The 21,034-nt window shown below is 38.1% G+C and overlaps 1 protein-coding gene across 2 annotated transcripts in view; it reads right to left on the reverse strand.

Annotated features, from left to right (window-relative positions):
• LOC126191129 (zinc finger protein 510-like) overlaps positions 1 to 20,553 on the reverse strand; it is a 390,896-nt gene extending 370,343 nt beyond the window's left edge. The window contains exons 1-2 of one of the 2 annotated variants that reach the window (XM_049931877.1): positions 20,279 to 20,540; positions 20,103 to 20,201 (exon numbers count right to left, since the gene is read on the reverse strand). In XM_049931877.1, coding sequence (XP_049787834.1) covers positions 20,103 to 20,201; positions 20,279 to 20,306 — 127 coding nt within the window. In that variant the 5' untranslated portion in view covers positions 20,307 to 20,540. Of the gene's footprint in view, positions 1 to 20,102; positions 20,202 to 20,278 lie in introns of both variants that reach the window. The other variant, XM_049931878.1, reaches the window with a different exon arrangement.
• Positions 20,554 to 21,034: the final 481 nt, after the last annotated feature.

Below are 21,034 nucleotides of genomic sequence, written 5' to 3' on the forward strand. Positions count from 1 at the left end.
TGATAAGAATTTAAACTGGAAAAAGCACAGTTTGGAATTCCTAAAACTATTTAGTTCAGCCACAGTTGTATTTACAATCACTGCAAATCATGGCGAGAGACATATTTTGCATATTTTCATCCAATAATCTCATATAGAATAATCTTCTGGAGTAACTCATCTTTAACAAATAAAATCTTCATTGCTCAAAAATGTTCCGTAAGAATAAATGTGTTGCTCACCCATGATAGTCTTGAGACATCTGATTAAGGAATTGGGTATTCTGACTACTGCTGTAAAGCATAATTACTCCCTCATGCAGTTTGTTGCAAATAATCCACTGCAGTTCAAAAGGAACAATTGTGTACATAATTACAATACCAGAAGGAAAAATGACATTCATTACTCCACATTAAGGTTGTTTTTGGCACAAAATGGGGTGCACAGTGCCATAACTAAAATTTTTGATAAATTACCCTGTAATACAAAATGTATAACAAACAGCCAAATAAAGTTTGAAAAACAAACTAAAAAAGTTTATTCTTGACAACTTCATCCCGTAGAAGAATTTCTATTATTGTAATGTGTGAAAGGTGATGGATAGGAATTACTAAATAACATATGTGCATTAAAAAAACTTATAAATGTTCAGCACATAGGCATATTTAAAAATTAATTTGTATTGTAACTTCACACCAGTATGATTTATTGTACAAATGATCTAATTAACTGTAATCTGACAGGACGCCTTGTTGGTTCCCTTTCGTTATTAATCACTACGTTGACTCTTCTAACTAATATTTAATTGCTCTGTATAAATTACTTATGAAGAATGTTCCAGATAGCTTTTGAAACAAAAGGTATTTTAACAAACTTTTTCATCTCTTTGGGCAATTTATTATACAATTTCATTCCCTGATAGAAAAAGTTGTTTTGAATTTTCCATTTTTTATCCTTGGTAAACATAAGTTTCACTGTCTCTGGCTCTAGTTCCATGATTATGTACAGAATATTAGTGAAATACTCAGTAATGTTTACCCTGATTTGAACAACATATTGGTAGATGTACTCACTTAGTGCAGTAACAATACCCAGTTTTTTTAAATAGTTCTTTATAATGAGGCTAACTACTACTTTAGATATTATTGCCTTCACCCTTTTTTGCAGTTTAAAAATTGTGTCCATGATTTGTATCTTTGATACCCAGAAAAGAACCGCATAGCTAAAAGCTGCATGTACGTTGGTTGTCACCAAGCTGTTGGCTGTAAAAAAAAAATGCTGCTCAAATCTTAAGACAACATGCTCATGACATTCTTTTTGCCAATGTCCATTCCAAGTTAACTGCCAATCAATATTCACCTCTAAAAACTTCATGTTCATTACGAAGTCTATTTTACACTTCAAGTAACAGAGTTGTTTTCCATCTTTATGCTGAAGTGCATACTGATCATTTTCTTGATGTTGAATGTCAACTCATTATATACCGCCCAATCATAAATGTTTGTTAGGGTTTCATTTGGCTTCTCCAATAAGAGTTTGGTGTTTTGTCAGTGACAAACATAACTTTCCTGAGGTCAGCTTCTGGCAGCTTTTCAGTTCTTCTGTAAACAACTTGTGTCATTATATTGCGACTACAATTTATCAAACCAATGGTTTAGTAATACAGTGGAATCTCGATTTTACATTCCACAATTTTATGTTTTTCCCGACTCTACACCATAAATTGGTAGCACCTGCGGAAAACCCATAAGTTCTTATGCAACATTTCGCTTGACTTCGTCCCGTTTTCATCCTATTGACATTTGATGTGACTGAGCAAGTTAAACTTAGCTCAAAAGACGGATGGTTTGCACCACAGGTGGTGGTGGAATTAAGGCAATATTTCAGGGGAGGGGAGAAGTGAGGGAGGAAATGCTTATGTAATCCACAATTGGTGTTGCCAACACACCTTGTAACATTTATCTTCATCGCACAGTTATGACAGAGCTACTGCTAGGTTGCAGAGGTAATGGAAAAACAAGACAGTCTGGGAAATGCTCCGGACTGAGCCAATATGTGATGTGGGGGCCCAGCCTCCACATTTTCTCGTGCCACTTATAACTCAGTCTTTACCTTTTTGCATGTATTTCCAACATATTGTATTCATCAACAATATCAATTGTCAACCTTTCAAATTCAAACACTGAGACTCAAAGAATATGCTTAGTCATAATTGAGGAAACGGCACCCATTTCCAACTCTTATTGGTTGGTGACTTGTTAAGTCACCCAACAGCCAGTGCAGCCACCACAACACACTAACACATGTAGTAAAATGAGCTCACCTACTGGATGCGTGGAGAGGGGGAGTGGCCCTTCTGCAAAGGGAGTGCAGGTAGGTGTGAACGCATTTTGTGAAGTGCTGGAAAGATGCTTTTCAAGCAGATGATGTGCTATAAAGATATGACACATGGAAATAGGAGGAGGGTTTTGCGATAGTACATTTTAAAGATTTCTGTGTTCAAATCTGACACAATACAGTTGCAACAACTACCTACACTGCTCATGTATATACTCTGAACCACACACTATATCATAAAGCTTTGCAGTAGTGGTAGAGGGTATGAAGCAAACCTGAGCATTCTTTCAGATTTACATTTTACACAGTGTACAGAAACTCGCTGAGCCAACTTCTAATAAGCTTGTAACGTCAATTGGGGGAAAAACTTTTTTTTTTTTTTCATGTCTGTTTCTCTCATCAAGCCTAAAATGACATTTTGATGGTGATGACCATATGAACTGCAGCTCATAAGAAAAGCATTAAACAATAGAAGCAATCATGACAAAGTATGTCATTAAGCAGATGTCTGCATTTACGCTTATGGCTTAACCACTTAGCTGCTGTGATGTTTTTGGTTTAATACAACATGTTCACCAATGTTTCATTTTTTCTGGGTAAGCACAAAGGATGATCTCTCAAAAACGTGTGTTTTGAATGTACAATTTGTAGTTGTTGTGTACTGGAAAACAGTTTGACTACCTTGTACCCAGATACAATATCACTTTTTTGTGAGTTTTTACCTGCTGTTTTTTAAGAGCTGATGAAATTCAGTGCCAGAAATTGTTGTGTAAGCATTGTATTGTATATTTGATTTCCTTCACTTAGACAAATTTTATACAAAGTATTGGAGAGTATTGCAATTTTTAATCAAATATGTCAATTCAACGTGTTTTTGCTCATATTTTGGGGGCTTTAACATTTTCCTCAATTCTGTACTTTCCACAAATTTGCATTTTTTATTAGACTGCATGAAAATGTAAAATAGGGGTTTCACAGTATTCACATCTTTCAGCACCTACCGTCTTTGGAATTCAAATAATTACATTCTTCTTTAAACTGAGGAAATTTTGCACATCAAGTGGAATAGCTTTGTAGCTGCTTCTCCCAAGGATCTCAGTTATTTCGAGGGGGATACCTTCTTCTCCAAGGGCCCTGTTTCCACTTCAGTCCTTCAGTGCTCCATTAAATTCTTCTCCCAAGTATCCAATCCCCATCTCATTTCCAGCTACTCTTCTCTTTCTATTATATTTTCTTTTAGACATTCTGTACATTATTTCCAGCCTTTAGTCTTCATTTTTGGTTAGTACTAGTCCAAATCACATAATATGTTTCTTATATGATCTGCCATACTGGCTTGCAATCCAAACTCTAACATGGTTCATACTTTTATTCTTGTATTGATTTTCATGACTTTCCACAATTAAATATAAAAACTTTTCTTTGGCCCTCAGCTTTTAACATACAAACTTTTACTTACCTTCTAAGAGAAAAGTTTCTTATTTGTTGCCTTCTACCATCCTCATAGCTGTCTAATGCTCTCCTTTTACTATTATTTTTTTTACACTGAATTTTAACATAGTATATTTTAAAATGTAAGTCAGAGAGATGCGAACATAGAATAAATAGTAAAAAGCATATTTTTCATGCCTAGACAGTTCTAAATTATTACTAGCAGTAACATCACACATCTCCTACTCTATGATAAATATGTTAAAGCAGGCTGAAATATGCAAAATAACTGCACTATGTGAGATTTCATTATTACTTTTTTTTCCTTCTGTAGCATTTCAGTGTTTGGTTGTTTTTTTCTCCTATCAAAAATTTGAGGTTCTCAACTTTTCTCAGTTCCTCAAGTTTCTTTTTACTTCTAAAGAAAATTTCCTTCTTCTACTCTTTTCTTTTTGGGTTTTTCTTGGCTCTTTGCAGTTTTTCTTCACATCATCTGTGGTTAACTACCATTGGTCAACAGCAATTGGGTAAACCATACAATCTTCATTCTTTGATGTAATCTTGCTGCATTTTCTACTGTTCTTTGAGCAACTAAACTTGTTCTGACTGTTACCAACAAAATTTCTATTTATCCAAAAACCAAACTCAACTGTAGCACTTTCATGTGAAAAGACTAAACTCAGTTTAATAACTTACCAAAGCTCCTGGTGTTTTTCATTCCTTATCATTAAATATGAATAAAAGTAATCACCATTAAATATGAATAAAAGTAATCTAGTATTGAAGAATAACTTGATTTTATGTAAATAAGTTTTAAAATTTTGTTCCAAAATGGTATGTGCTTCACAGCAAAGATTAATGTAATGGGCTTTGGTTTTTTTTTTTTTTTCCCACATCTATGTCAGACATTCCATTAGCAGTGTAAAATGATTCTAAAATATGTTAACCCTAAATTTTCCTTGTCTCACTTGGTTACAGATTATATTGACCTCCAATGTTGAGAAACTTACCCAAAATGGTATTTTGTCGTTCTTAACAATCTTCTTCAAAAAGTTATGTACAATAATTTGCAAATCGGAGACAAATAGTCAAATTGTAGTTTGAAACATTCTTAAAATGATGTACATTCTAAAGAAACAGTTTTGAAAAATACCAGTTCAAATTTAATAAAAAGTCTTTTGTTTGTGCTGAAATATTTCTCAGTGGCTTCAAATTTAGTTAATAAATCACTCAAAATTATCAAAACTCTGTCAAGGTGTGACACATTTTCTACCATCGAGTGGTACAGTATTTGAAAGGAAACAATATTTTCTCATTTCAGTATATTCTGCACAGTTGGAAGGTGGATCATCAAAAATATATGTTTTTGCAAAACAATTATCCACATACCACTTGCAAAGCAGAGCTTATCTCTCTCAATTAACAAAAAGAAACCCAGAAACTTCAATGTTGATAAGTCTTTTTTTTTTAATTTGAAAAATGTTTTTGGATCTAATGGTTGGATTCATACAATAAAATTATCAAGTAAAACCTGTGAAGTAGGTCTGCTTAAAAACATGCTGTTAAAACACTTTACAAAACACGCAGCGTGCTGTGCACGCTGGGAGGATGAGTGAGTGGAGATGATAGGCTGGTGGTTCAAGGTGAAATGCTGTGGACAGTTAAAAGTGACTTTTACTGAGTTCAGTACAAGACCTAGCAGGGCAGGCACGCCTCTACTCATTGCCCCCTTGCTGGTGCTGATGAACAGGTGGCGGCTTCCACCCATAGCTGCTCAGCCAGTGCCTTGCATTGCTGAGGCTGGCTTCCTTTGGAAGTCACGGCTGTCACTTTAAGCAATGCTACTTGTCGTGGAGTGAGGACTTTACACTCGGGGAATGGCTCCTCGGTTTTGCACGGGGCCACAGTGGCAGCGCGTGGAGACTGCCCAGAGTTCGACCCACTGCCCTCAGACAGGAGTCGGACAGCAGCTGCCACTACGGTGCCAGGTCCTACTAGGATCTCGGAGCCCGTGGCGACAGGCCGGATGGCAGGTCAGCAGGGCTTTGATACCAAGTCTTATGAAGGACTCACTGTTGGTGGCAGCTGCAGCCCAGTCCCAAAACCATGCGATTCCTGGAGATTCTCGTTATCCGGCATAGCTCTGGCGTTGTGGTACTACCAGTTTCTGGTGGCGAGAAGTGCTCCCTGCCTTAAAATCCAGACTTATTTATATGCCTCTTGTGCCTATTTCTTTCACTAAATTCTAGCACCTTGTTACACCACCAATAACAGGAGACTCAACCTAGTGTGGTGAAATCACCCCACTAGCTACACATTTATCACTGTGTGGTGCCACTTACTGCTGTGCTCTGGTACCCTTGCTTTGCAATCCAATGGCATGTCTGTTGTTGTGATCAACGTGCACCCATGCTGGTGGCTACTGATACACAGCTGTTACAACATTCTGTGGTGACTTCCACATTACTTCTCCTTACTTTTTCTAAGGATTTATAATTTTTGTCCAGACAAAACCTTAATTCTACTGATATCAAAAAGCTTCACAAAGATATCCATCTGATTCATCTCTAAAATTTTATTTAATGTCACATCAAAACATAGGACAAAGTCATCAGACTGATGCAGCTTATTTTTACACCCATAAGAAAAGTACGCAGCAAGTCCATAGTCGATCATATATTTGCACTTTGTTGCACTCAGTTTGAAGATAAAAGCAAGTGAACTATCTGGAAACAACAGTTTGAATGTCTCTCCAGCATCTGAACACAAGTTCAATAAAAACTTCTTATTAACATCTTTCAAGGCCACTACTGCTTAAGCTTCTCTAACAATGTCCCTTGCACAAAATGATTCTCGCAACTGTCGAGAATCTTGGTGCACTCGCAAATGCACTTAAAAATTTTTCAAGAGAGTTGATCCTCTCTTTTATTTTAAGAAAACTCAAGCAAGCTTTCCCTTTAGAATGAGATATTTTAGCCTGACTCTCACACCTGGCAAATCGAAAGATTTTTTGCATATGTTGCAGTAATATTTTCTTAACCAGCTAACAAACTGAGGTTTGATCTCAGAGTTTACTTTCACTGAAAAAAGTTTTTTTTTTAATGACCTTTTAATAACACTCCTATAGAAAATAGATAACTTATGGTAACTACCATCCCCACACCCTCCACCCAACAGTTTCCATACCCTTTGTCCTATCATCTCTTTCCCATTCTCATCTCCCACCCTGTTTATTTGCCACTGTCTGGCAATGCAACCGCCCCTCTTTCCCTGTTCCTCTCCTTTTCTGCTCCCTTTTTCCCCACCTCCCTACCCCGCAACCTCCTGACGCTATACCTGTTGGCATCCTAGCCACACTCTACCAGACAGCAATTGTCTCTTTCCCCATCCACACACTACAATCCCTTCCCATTCCCTGCCCCTCCAGATTGCTGCTGGTATCCCACGTGATAGGTGCATTATGGCCCGAGATGCTGTAGTTGGCAACCGTGTGTGCATGTATGTCTGTATGAATGGTGTGTCTCTCTTCACTGATGAAGGCTGTGATTGAAAGCTTTATGTAAGTGGCTTTTAATTGTGCCTGTCTGGGACTTAACATGTCTTCTTTATGGTAAGTAGCAATTAGTCTTTCCCAACATGGTTGTACGCAGAACATTTCTTAGTTCAAAAACGTATTCTTGGCTGTGAGAATGTGGCCAGAAACATAACTTATTACAATATTGTAGATCTTGTTATAAATGACAATCTATGCTTCTGCTGATATAATCTGCCTCTGTAGCCTAGTGTCAGTACAGATAACTGCCACAGGAGGGCCCAGATTTGATTCCCAGTCACGTCACAGATCTTGTCCCCTTGGGGACTGGGTGTTGCGTTGTCTTCATCATTATTGACGCACAACTCGCTTAAGTGGTGTCCAATATTCTGACTTCCATTAGGTGGCTGAACAACCCCAGATGGGGTCCCCAGCCAAAAAATCATTTCATTTTTTTCTGCGGATATATTGTCATTTGCCACTAATTCTATGCATGTCCTTTCTTCTTGTTCCTATGCGCATATTCCAAGTATCGTGTGTGTGTGTGTGTGTGTGTGTGTGTGTGTGTGTGTGTGTGTGTGTGTGTGTGTGTGACCACTTTGTTGAATATTAAAGCAAAAAACAACATGATATGGGCCCAGTTTACCTAGTCCACCCATTAAATGCTGTTTGCTAAAAATTATGAAACCACAAATAACTAAACTCAGTGATCTGTTTGAAGCTGGAAATATGGCATTAAATTCATTACTATTTCCAAATTTGAAAGGAAGAAAGAACTACAATTCATGTGTCTGCAATGACAAATATCGTCAACAAGAAAAGTTACGGGAATACATCTGCCGGACATGTAAAGGACAAGCTGAAAGTCTGTGGTGCTGGAGCAAAAATAATACTGTCACTCGATCCAGCAATGGCCACGCACCTGCGGAATATAACTGCAAAAGAAGTCCAGGAAAAATTAAAACAGGTATATGAAGACTCAAGATTTCACAGAAAAATTAGTTTGCTGTCTGGAGAACTGTACAGCTCGAGAACTGTACAGCGGGGAAACTGTACAACAGTAGAACAATACGTATTCACAATACTTTCCACTTATAAGTTAAGTGCTTTGAATTTTGAAGTGAAAGATGAGTGGGTAATATGCATTTTATTGGCACCGTTACCAAATGACTACAAAGATATGATCATGAGTCTCCAAAACCCCAACTTACCAATAACTGGAGATTAAACTGTTGCAGAAAGTGAAGTACAAAAAGAACTGCTAGTCTGTCAATAGTTACACAGTTCTTCAGCTGAACAAGAAAGATAAACTTTGTGTGCAATTCCTACAAGGGACTAAGAAGCTACAACTGTAATAAGTATGGTGACACTGCAAGAAACTGTTGTAGCAAAAACAAGGGAAATAGCAAATAATCAGAAGGGAATTACAAGACATTCTTCACTGCAGCAGGTAAAGCCATATATAATGGCCAGAAGATTTATTCTGATGATTCAGAATGAATTCAAGTAGATCGATATTAACTTCACAATCGGTACTGGTGAACTGACAAAATTTACCTACAGAAGGAATTGATGACACACACACTGATGCACAAGTTGATAGAAAAAGGACAAAAATTAAAGCATCAGGTGTCATAGTTAAATATGAATTTACTTTATGTAAGATGGTGGAACAGAGACAATCCATCATTTTTAAGTAACAAGTCTGTTGTATGTACAATAAGGAAGAGACTGTTGCAACAGCAATGAATGATAATAGTATGTACAAACTGAAGCAACCAAATAATTATTTAGTTAAAGCCAAGTCCATATCAACTGTTAAACTTGTGGCAAAGAGGATTACAACATTTAATATCTGATTGAATGGAAGCTTTGCAGGAAGATATGTCTAATGATATTATTATATGGGAACTATTGAGTCTCCACATATTATGTGCTTAGAAAGTAGATGGACAACATTAGCCTTCCAACTTTATGAGTTGAGAGCAAGAGGTTTCCTTGTGTGGACTGATGCAATCAAGATCAGCTGGAGGTTCCTGATATTTCCTGACTCTAATAGATGATCACTCAAGAAATATATTTTTGTACATTCAGTCAAAACCATTTACAATAATGTAAAAAGAACTAAGGTTTACAGTTGTTATAGCTGATAATCACACAAACTGGATTTTTGCTTTGTTGCTGGCCGCTGTAGCCGAGCAGTTCTAGGCGCTTCAGTCCTGGACCACATTGCTGCTACAGTCGCAGGTTCGAATCCTGCCTCGGGCATGGATGTGTGTGATGTCCTTAGGTTAGTTAGGTTTAAGTGGTTCTAAGTCTAGGGGACTGATGACCTCAGATGTTAAGTCCCATAGTGCTTAGAGCCTTTTGAACCATTTTTTTGCTTTGTTTCTTGATAAAAAAACTGTATCTGTTAATCTTAGGCTAGCACAGAGTTAACACTTCGAAAAGTAGCACAAATACAGTACACTTACAGTATTTTTGGAGAGGGACTGATGAGGTATTTTTTTATGTTTATGCAATATGTGCAGAAAAAAAACAGCAAAATTTAAAAATCTTTAATAAGTGAAGAAACAAATAGCAAGAATGTAAATTTTTCAATAATGTCGGACATGGTCTTGGATAATGAACGAGATAAAAACTTACTGTATGGTATACAATTTATAAATGACACAACTTCATTCCTGTTACTGTATTACAATAATTAATCAACAGTAACAAAATTAAAAGACAGTGTTCAATACATAAATTACACAAAGGCCGACACTTTCTCCTATTTTTCTCTTTAAAATGTTGCACAAATGTGATGTAACACACTGAAAATATCTAATACACACCACCACAGAACATCAATAACAAATACACTATACACTTCTGTACTTTGCAAACATAACACATACTGGAATTTAATTTTCTGCTTTTCTACAATCACAGAAAAGTCAGTGTTGTTTAGTTTTTTAAGCACTTGCTTTAACTGTAAAATGTGATACAGTAACTGATACTACAGTATGCAATCCTACTTCAGATAACCAATTATCTTTGTTTGTTTTTTGTATTTAAGATGTAGGTATGCATTTTGCATTTGACGATGCATTCATTTTAGTGCCCAATTTGAAACCAATAATCTGCAGAAAACAAGAGTTCAAAATTAGCAGTACATTGCTGTTGGTAATTAGGCATTACAGCCAATATATTTCTCTGAATGTGTAATAAAAATTTTGTTTTGTATGATAAATCGCAATAAGCAATGTGGTTCAAATGGCTCTAAGCACATGGGACAGCAATGCCACACTAAGCAGTTTTTTAAATATAGCACTTAATAGGATTTAGATGGGACCATTAGATTTCCCTCTTACAACCAACATGCCATTGAAAGCGATGTCGCTATAAAAGGTATTGACTGTACTAAGTAACAAAAATTGAATACTGGGAGCAATAAGAAATTTCATGAAGCTAGTGAAAAAACAAATTTGTAGTAAAATTCATGTCTTGTGCACAGACAACAGAGTGGAATATGTGAAGCGAGAACTAACAATTTCTTAAAGAACGAGAGAGTAATTCATCAAACAACAGTGCTCAGCACAATGGAACAAGGAAGAGCAGTGGAGAGTTATAACAAAACATTAGCAGAAAAACATTGATGACATGAGTCAGTTGTTCCAGTCCTGAGTCCTTGGGGGCGAGGGTCGGGGGGTGGGGAGAGGTGGCGCTCTTTGTGCCTCCCAGCGGGTATCAGGAGGATGGTACAGGATTGGGGAGACTAGGCAAGGGAGAACTGTTTCTGGACAAGGCGGAAAGGGTAATATTGATCTATGAAAGCCTCAGTAAAACCCTCGGTATATTTGCAGAGAGATCATTCTTTGCTGCAGATGTGATGGCCAAGCTGGTTAAGCTGTACAGAAGGGAATCTTGGTGTGGAACAGGTGACAGCTATCAAAACTGAGATTTTATTTGAAGCTGGTGCGATTGGTGAGGATGAAGATACTGATGGAAACATCCTTTAGATAGTGGACCATGTCAAGAAAAGTAGCTTTTTGTGTTGAGCAAGACCATGTGAAGGAATGGGGGAGAAGGTGCTGAGGTTCTGGAGGAAAGAGGATATGGTGTCCTCATCCTCGGTTCAAATCATGAAAATTTCATCAATGAATCTGAACCAGGTGACAGGTTTGGGATTCCATGTAGTTTGGAAGGAGTCCTATAAATAGTTCACAAACAGGTCGGTAAAGTACAGTGCCCAGCAGTTAAAGGTAACCGTATTGTGGATTTCTTTGTAGGTCATGTTTTCAAATAAGTAGTAGTTATGGGTGAGTATACAGTTGGCCCTGGTGATCTGGCATGAGATTGTAGGTTTGGAGTCAGTTGGGCATTGAAAGAGATAGTTTCAATGGTGGTAAGGCCAGGGACTCAGGGCTGTTAGTAAAAGGGAGGCGGCACTGACACTCGCGAGTTGGGCCTGCTGGGTGGTACAGGGACAAGAACTGTGGAGACTCAATGGAGGAGAGTGTCTAAAAGGAGAGTAGGTAAGAGGTAATAGGCTGAAGGTGTTGCTCCACAAGGGAAGACATCTCTCTGTAGGGATGCAGTATCCAGCCACAATGGGTCAGCCTGGTTGGATGGATCTAGGTATTTTACAAAGCATGGAGACGGTTATGAGTCTGGGTACTGGTGGCAGTGAGTAGGGAGACAGACCCAGGGAAGAGATTCTGGAATAGACCTAGGTATTTCAAGAAGGATCGGAGATCAGGCTGGACTTCTGAGGCAATGCTCGTAGGTGGTTTCTCCGACAGTCTTGTAATCTCTGAACTGTGCAGGTTGGAACCCTTCCTGGTAACCTGCTAATCTCTATCTTCACTAGTCATTCTCCTTCATCTGCCCTTATCTCTTTCCCTACCCCCATCATTCCAGCTTCACACATGCCTTCTAATCCCAAGCACACTTACGTAGTCCCTTTTCCTTCTCTGTTTCTCTCCTCTCCATCCATCACCATCAACCCCCCCCCCCCCTCAACACAGCCACTCACTGCTGCATCTAGAATCTACAGATACATACATACCCAGCCAGCCACAATATGGAGCATGGCGGAGAGTATCTTGTACCACTATTAATCGTTTCCTTTTATGTTCCACACATATAGAGTGAGAAAAAAATTACTATCTATATGCCACTGTAAGAGCTCCACTTTCTTTTATTTTTGTGGTCCTTAAGTTGTTCTGCATTCAGCTTCAAATGTCAGTTGCCTAAATTTTGTCAAAAAGAACATCACTTTTTAATATCTTTTGTATGGGATCTAAAAATTTAAAAACCTCTCTCACACCGGCCTGATTTAGCTTCACTGATCAGGATAGTAAAAACATGCGTATATTAAGGGAATTTTCATTGACAAAGCAGGCTTATCACATTCACACAGTTCAATACTGTTCTATCCTGATTAAATTAAGCTTAACTTAAATTCCATAAGGCAGTGAAGCAATTTCTAAGTCTCGGTGCGACGAAAATTGTCAGTCGATCTCCTGGATACATTTGTAATAATTATTAACTTTTGGTGATCACATGGGGAAGACCGGAGATCTGCTGGTAAGACCGTGTTAGCCTATTTATTTGAAGTAACTGGATATCTTGAGCATACAAAACGGCAGGTTCGTCCAGTGTAAATCAGACGTTCCCCACTGATCCCGTGCAACACAGCGTAGTAAGCAGACACTGTCAATAATAATAATCCGTTAAATAATACGCGAACACACTTACTTTAGTTTAGTTCATGTATTAAATTCCTTCTCATACAGAATCTCATCAAGATGGCGACTAGCTCAACAATACATACATATACATCCTTCTTTCACGACTACTCGGCAAGAAGTCCTCTATTCTTTTCATAAGAGAAAACATAGATAGCAGAGAAGCTATTCCATGGAGTAAATGGACGCTACAAGGAATAATTGGACTTGAAACTACAGGGTGATTCAAAAAGAATACCACAACTTTAAAAATGTGTATTTAATGAAAGAAACATAATATAACCTTCTGTTATACATCATTACAAAGAGTATTTAAAAAGGTTTTTTTTTCACTCAAAAACAAGTTCAGAGATGTTCAATATGGCCCCCTCCAGACACTCGAGCAATATCAACCCGATACTCCAACTCGTTCCACACTCTCTGTAGCATATCAGGCATAACAGTTTGGATAGCTGCTGTTATTTCTCGTTTCAAATCATCAATGGTGGCTGGGAGAGGTGGCCGAAACACCATATCCTTAACATACCCCCATAAGAAAAAATCGCAGGGGGTAAGATCAGGGCTTCTTGGAGGCCAGTGATGAAGTGCTCTGCCGTCCAGAACTTTTCCCTTTGCACAAACACCCATTCTCTGTAAACTGTTTATACCAACATTTAATACACCACCTATCAGGAGGTTTAACACCATACTTCGTTCGAAATGCACGCTGAACAACTGTCTTCGATTCACTTCTGCCGTACTCAATAACACAAAAAGCTTTCTGTTGAGCGGTCGCCATCTTAGCATCAACTGACACTGACGCCTAGTCAACAGCGCCTCAAGCGAACAAATGTACAACTAAATGAAACTTTATAGCTCCCTTAATTCGCCGACAGATAGTGCTTAGCTCTGCCTTTTGTCGTTGCAGAGTTTTAAATTCCTAAAGTTGTGGTATTCTTTTTGAATCACCCTGTACTTTGCATTGATAGTCGGTAAGATAAGAAGAGATATTTCGAGATATGTACTGAGTTATATAATTTATAAAATTTTTGAAAATATCGCGGAGAGACCGCTGCAAGAGACATTACAACTTTCCCTCCATGGATTCCCATATGAGTTCCCGACGGATCTTCATAGTACTTGTATGTTGATCAAATCTACCAGTAAAAAATCTAGCAGCCTGCCTCTGAACTGCTTTGATGTGTTCCTTTAATTCAATCAGGTGGGGAACCCAAATAATCAGTCTCAAGAACGGGTTACACTAGTGTTCTATATACATGATCTCCTTTACATATGAACAACACTTTCCTAAAATACTCCCAATAAATCAAAATTAACCATTCAATATTATTATTACCAACTTTTCTTCTTGTAATATTGTTACATCCAGCCTTGATTTTGCATTGTTTGAAAATTAACTATTTGTCTTCCCTGCACAATCCTCACATGCTCATTCCATTTCATATCGTTTTGCAATGTTACACCTAGATCTTTAATTGACGTGACTGTGCCAAGCAGCACACTACTAATGCTGTGTTCAAAAATTACAGGATTGTTTTTCCCATTGATCTGCATTAAGTTACTTTTTTCTTTCTTTTTTTTTTTTTTTTACATTTGGAGCCATCTGTCACTTAACACACAAACTAGAAATTTTGTTAACTCATCTTGCATTCTCCTACAGATACTAGATCAAGACACCTTCCCATATACCATAGCATCATCAGTGAATAGCTGCAGATAGCTGCTCAACCTGCCCATCAGATCATATATCTATACGGATAATAATAGCAGTCCTATCACACTTCTCCTGGCAGTACCCTTGCCCCTGATGAACACTCATACTGGGTTCTACTGCATACGTCTCTTTGAGCCACTCACATGTCTGGGAACCTATTCCATATGCTCATACTTTCGTTAACAGTCTGCAGTGGGGCAACATGTCAAAGACTGTCTAGAGCTCTAAAATATGTACTCTGCCTGCTGACCTTCATCCACGGCTCACAGGGAGTGTGTGAGAAAAGCACAAGGTGAATTTTCCATCACAAGGAAGTTTATTATACTCAAACTGACGGTATGTTCACAAATTTTGCACCAAACCAATGTTAAGGATACTTACTTATTCCTTGGCACTATAGCCCATGTAGGGCCTTAGCCTCTCCGATAACCACAGCCCAATCCTGACCATTTTCTGCTCGTTTCCTCCATCTCCTGACTACAATCTTTCTCAATTCATTTTCCACATCCTCCAGCCATCGTTTCCAGGGTCACCCTTTGCTTCTTTTGCCAATTAGATTTCCTGTGTAAATCTTTTTGACAGTTCAATCCTCCGACATTTGCTCTACATGGCCCAGCCATCTCAATCTGTTACACATAATTTCAGTCACCAAGTTAGGATTTCTATGTAGTTCTTCCAATTCCTTGTTTCTCTTTATTCTCCATTGCCCCGCCTCATACACGGTTCCAAAAATCTTTCTTAATATTTTCCTCTCCCATCTTCTCAAGAACTCTTCTTTTGCTACAGTCATTGTCCATGCTTCTGAGCCATATATTACCACCAGTCTTAAGGCTGTGCGATAGACAGTTACCTTCAATTTTCTGCTCAGGCTACGTGACTGAAGGATCTTGATCAGCTCTATTTCCTGCAGCAATCCTAGATTTTATTTCTTCTCTTATTCTGCTATCCTCCTTAACCAGCACTCCCACATATTGGAACTTCTCGCATCTCTCATAATTGCCTCTGTTAAACTTAACATATTTCTCCTTAACAACAGCATTTTTCCTGGAAGCAAAGAGATACTGTGTTTTTGTGTTGTTTACTCTAAGTCCCAACTGTTCTGCCTCCTTTTCCAGTCTGCCAAATTCTTCTTTCATTTCTTTCAAACTTCTAGACAACATACACATATCATCGGCATAAGCTAGATTTTGGTGCATACGGTTAAACAGAGTGCCACGTCAGTTATCAATCTCCACCCTTCGCATCACTCTCTCCAACACATCGTTGAAGAGTAGTGTGGATAATACATCACCCTGTCTTAACCATTGGCTGACCTCAAATTCTTTAGAAAGTTTTTCTCCTACTTTTACCTGGCATTTTGTGCTGGTGAGGGTAATTTGTATCAGTCTGATAAGTTTACTTGGGAATTCCATCTCCATTAAGGTTTCTTATAGCTTTTCCCTTTTAACACTATCATAGGCCTATTTAAAGTCTACAAAAAGCTGGTGTACATACACATTGTATTCATAACCCTTTTCCATTATTTGCCTTATAATGAAAATCTGGTCAGTTGTTGCTCTGCCTCATCAAAAACTGCTCTGGTAGTCGCCGAGTATTTCTTCTGTGATTGGTGCAAGTCTCATGGCAATGACTTTGGCTAATACTTGGTACACCAAGCTGACTAAAGCAATATTGCAATAATTTTCACAGTTTGCTTTGTCCTTCTTCTTTTGAATCGGGCATATAATGGCCATGTTCCACTGGTCTGGCATCCCTTCCTTTTCCCATATTTCCACTATCAGCTGATGTACCAATCTCTGCTGAAATGTTGTCGTTAAATTGAGCCTTATTATTTCTTCCGCTTTTAACTGCCTTCCTAACATCCTCTATTTTTGGTATAGATACAGGTCTTTCATCCTAAGAAACATTCCACCACGGTTTGTCACACACTGTTTCATTTTCTTCCAGAACTTCTCTTTCTGTAGTGACATTCAGCAGCTCACTGAAATATTCGACCCTTCGGTCTAGAACCTGTTGTTCTCCTCCTATAAAATTTCCTTCTTTATCTCTGCAGAATACCGTACGTGGTTAGAAGCCTTTCTTCAGTTCCTGAACTCTCTTGCAGAATTTTCTTCTACCTCCATAATCCATCTCCTCTCTAATTCTCGTTTCTTTCTCCTGCAAATCCTATCTGCCTCTTTCATGAATTCTCCTTGTTGCACTGTTTATCACTTTCTTCCTTGGCTCTTCCTCTCTTCCACTGCCTTTTTACAATATTCATCGTACCATCCTGCCCTTTTCACCCTTTCTTCTAAACCTAGAACTTTTTCTGCAATTTCTTGTAGAGCCTCTTTAATCGTACTCTTCCATTCAATGCTTTTCAGAGCTTGGCTTTGTTTAGCCTCACACTTATTCTACAGTTCTGTTTCATACTTTTCGGGTACCCCCTTCTCTTTCAATTTGGAAACACTATGTCTTTGTGGAGCTTTTCTCTTCCCTCTGGATCTATAGACAGCTATGCAGTGCCTGCATTTCACTCTTACCATATAATGATCCGAATCAGAGTCAGCCCCCGTGTTAAGGATACTGATCTGTAATTTTGCAGGTCCCAACTTTTCCCCTTCTTATATAAAGAATTCAGTCGTTTGGAATTTTGTACTGGGCACGAGATTCACTATAAATGCAAGCAAAGTAAGGTGTCAATGTTGTTTAAAACCAAATTGGGATTCCATATGGACCTGGCAACTTATCTGTTTTCAACTCTTTCAGTTGCTTCTCTATGCCAGAGACGCCTATTACTTTGTCCTTCATATGGGAGTCTGTGTGACGGTCAAATGACAGTATGTTTGCACAATTTAGGAATCTTTACATACGAAATTTGTAATTTCAGCTTTCTTTTGGCTAACTTTTACTGCCATTCCAGACTGATCAACAAGCTTAGCAATTTTATATAGTACAAGAATTTTCTTGGGTTCTCAGTTAGAGTTTTGCTAATATAAGAAGATGGTAGTTGTGTGCCTCACACATTGATTTTTTTTACAGATCGACAAATCTCTAAAACTTTTACTTGTCATTTAAGCATTCTGTTTTGAACTGAGAGTGCAACAACCTTTGCTTCATCAGCATTTTCCGAATTTTGTTATTAAACCATCCAGTCCCCGACACATCCCCCAGCTCTATCCTGTTAATCTTCGCCTCCCCACCTCTCCTGTAAATCTGTTACCTACCTCAGTCCTAGACCACTACTTACCCAGCGAGGCCTCAGTGCCCAGAGACAACAGTGGCCGTGTGTGTGTGTGTGTGTGTGTGTGTGTGTGTGTGTGTGTGTGTGTGTTACAGATCTTGGCTGATTGCTAATTGAACAGTCCGGGCCTACTTTTACATATGCCTGTCTGCTATTCAATGCCTTATCTGTGTGATGATAGCAATCAATCCTAAATCATATTGTTATTCCGTCCCAGATTTCCCGTAGTTTGAAAAGTGATGAAAGGATTCTGAAATATGATTTTTGATAAAACAGTTCACAAATGTTTAGAGACAAAAGCTTTATGTAAGTTAAATGTAGCTCTCTGGCTTAAATATCCTGACTAATCATTTTTGTTTCCGAGAGAAAATGAAAATTATTTGCGAAAGATGCCATGTCATCATATGGGAGAGCAGTTTCTTAGATCTGATGAGCTACTGAAAGAAGTTTATTCAAATGGTAAAAACATTTACTGCCAGAGGAGTGAAAGCCAATATACTTCATAAACAGTACTATGGACATAAATTGTAGTAATCTGTCAGATTATATAGAACTATGAATTCTGCGATCACTGTTAATGTTCAGTTTTCAAAATCAACATGCTTTCATTGCACCTTTCATACTTTGTCTTAGCTGTATTCAAGTCTGCTGCTGTTTCAACATGTACCAGAAAAATATTAGACAAACTAAACAATCTTCAACATAAACATTTACTGAAACCATACATCTAACTGTACAGCAGTTTGTGCCTATAGTACATGTAAAATTCTTCCTCAGCATCTTCAGACACAGCGATACATCGGGCACTGATGGGGAAGCATTATTCATCAACAAAGAAAGAAAAGCAAACTACATACAGCCTTAAAATGGAATCAAATTAGATTCAACATGCCAGTAAACAAGATGTAAGCATTATTTATTTCACTGCAATTATGGTACTGAGTAGAAGGTTTTACCAAAACAGTTTGAAATATACCTAAATTATACAGTGGACATAGAAACTGCCTTCTGGGCAAAGTAAAATCTGAATTTCTCCTGTAAAAATAACTCTTTAGCCTGCCAAGATAGTTGCACATGCCAGTATTCAGCTTCTGGGATTTGGGACGCACATGGTAGGTTAACAACAAGTGCCGGTTTCCCATATAACTAGGAGAATACAGTGCTGCTACCTACAGTGTGCAGACAGGTGGGGTACACAAATTCCTTATGAGGGAGAGGAGGAATCTTCTGCCACCAACATCACCACATAATGATTAACACGCTAACCTGCTCAGGTATGGAATGACACAAGGAAGAAGTAAATATGGAGGATTCCTTACTAAAACCCTGGAACACAATGAATGGACCAATGTAGCCTAGTTCTTCTTACACTTCACTGCATACATAGCACTTTGTTAAATAACTGTGTGCATCAAGAAAGCAATCTTCTCAGTAATTGACAATAGCTTAGTTGTTTTATTATTATTTTCTCATTTTACCAGAATGCAGCACTAAAAAAATTCACTTCATACAATTCCAAGATTCTCAGACGGTTAATGACAGCTGTGAATAAATGATAATTGTGGGACACTGGCTAGGTTAACAGTCATAATTTGTTATTTGCGTAATTTACCGACGTGCGCTGTAGTGGATGCTACTGCTGGTTAATGTGCAACTTGACTTGTTCCACATCTCTAATGGTTCTCCTTCATGTTGACAGCTGTGAATAAATGATAATTGTGGGACACTGACTAGGTTAACAGTCATAATTTGTTATTTGCGTAATTTACCGACGTGCGCTGTAGTGGATGCTACTGCTGGTTAATGTGCAACTTGACTTGTTCCACATCTCTAATGGTTCTCCTTCATGTTGACAGCTGTGAATAAATGATAATTGTGGGACACTGACTAGGTTAACAGTCATAATTTGTTATTTGCGTAATTTACCGACGTGCGCTGTAGTGGATGCTACTGCTGGTTAATGTGCAACTTGACTTGTTCCACATCTCTAATGGTTCTCCTTCATGATGGGATTTACATTACATTTTATATGAATGCAAAAATGAAGAATGAACTTAACTACATGTGAGAGTACTTGTAAGTGGCTAATACAGCTTAAGCAGTATAAAAGAATCTGAGGCTACGATTTGACATAGGAACTAGTGTACTAACTTGTATCTTTCTGTGTTCCAATAGCGTCGGATGTGAAATTGCTTGATAAACCTTGAGACTCGAGGAGAAACTGTACAGCTTGGCCATCAAAATTCATGTCTGAAAATAAATCATGAAAAGGTATTTGGTATACAGTACCCACGGGAAAAAATTACAAATTTCATCACATTACACACTTTGAAGAGCTTCATAAATATTTGCCATCACACAAACGATGATCCGACTTCACAGGAACTTTAACCATTTGTAGCACAAAACCTGAGTCGAACAAAACAACAAACACGAAAGCCCTACAAATTGAATTTTCAACGTTATTTTGCGGTTGTGTAAAGTTTACATGGGTCTATGTTTTCATACAAACGTCCATTCATTCCACTATCGATACCACTGAGGTCGACCTTAATTCCAAGTCTCGTGATTTCGGCAGAAGATAATTTCCAGCAATGCCAGACCAGTCTTGTGTACGCATACAAGAGTGTTTCGACAGCAAAACACGGGAAGTGATGTATATTGGCGGATTGCAAAGTCTGTTTGTTGCTGTTTTCGTCAAGATTCTAGCGTGCTCCATCAAACTGTAGTAGGCATTCAGCAAAAGGCAAAAAGCTATTATAATTTCTAAAAGTGCCTTTACATTTCCCGATTTGTCTGTGCAGACTAGATTCGCAACGACTGTCTGTGTCTTTACATTGCATCTACACGTTCCGACTGTAGGTACAGTTTTGCTCAGTGTTGAATTTACCGGGCAACAGTGTAGAGGTTATGGCCAAACTGAGTAAATCTGCTTATAAAGCAGTTTTGCAGTCTACAGGTATTATTTCGAAAGTTGAAAAGAAAGCGGTCACGATGTAAAAAGTGGACAAAGCACTGGCTTGTAAACCGTGCGTCACATTCATATGCTAATCTTTTCAACGAGCTAAAATTGGAAAAAGATG

Source organism: Schistocerca cancellata, chromosome 6 (assembly GCF_023864275.1).
Source record: "Schistocerca cancellata isolate TAMUIC-IGC-003103 chromosome 6, iqSchCanc2.1, whole genome shotgun sequence".
Lineage (NCBI taxonomy): Eukaryota > Metazoa > Arthropoda > Insecta > Orthoptera > Acrididae > Schistocerca > Schistocerca cancellata.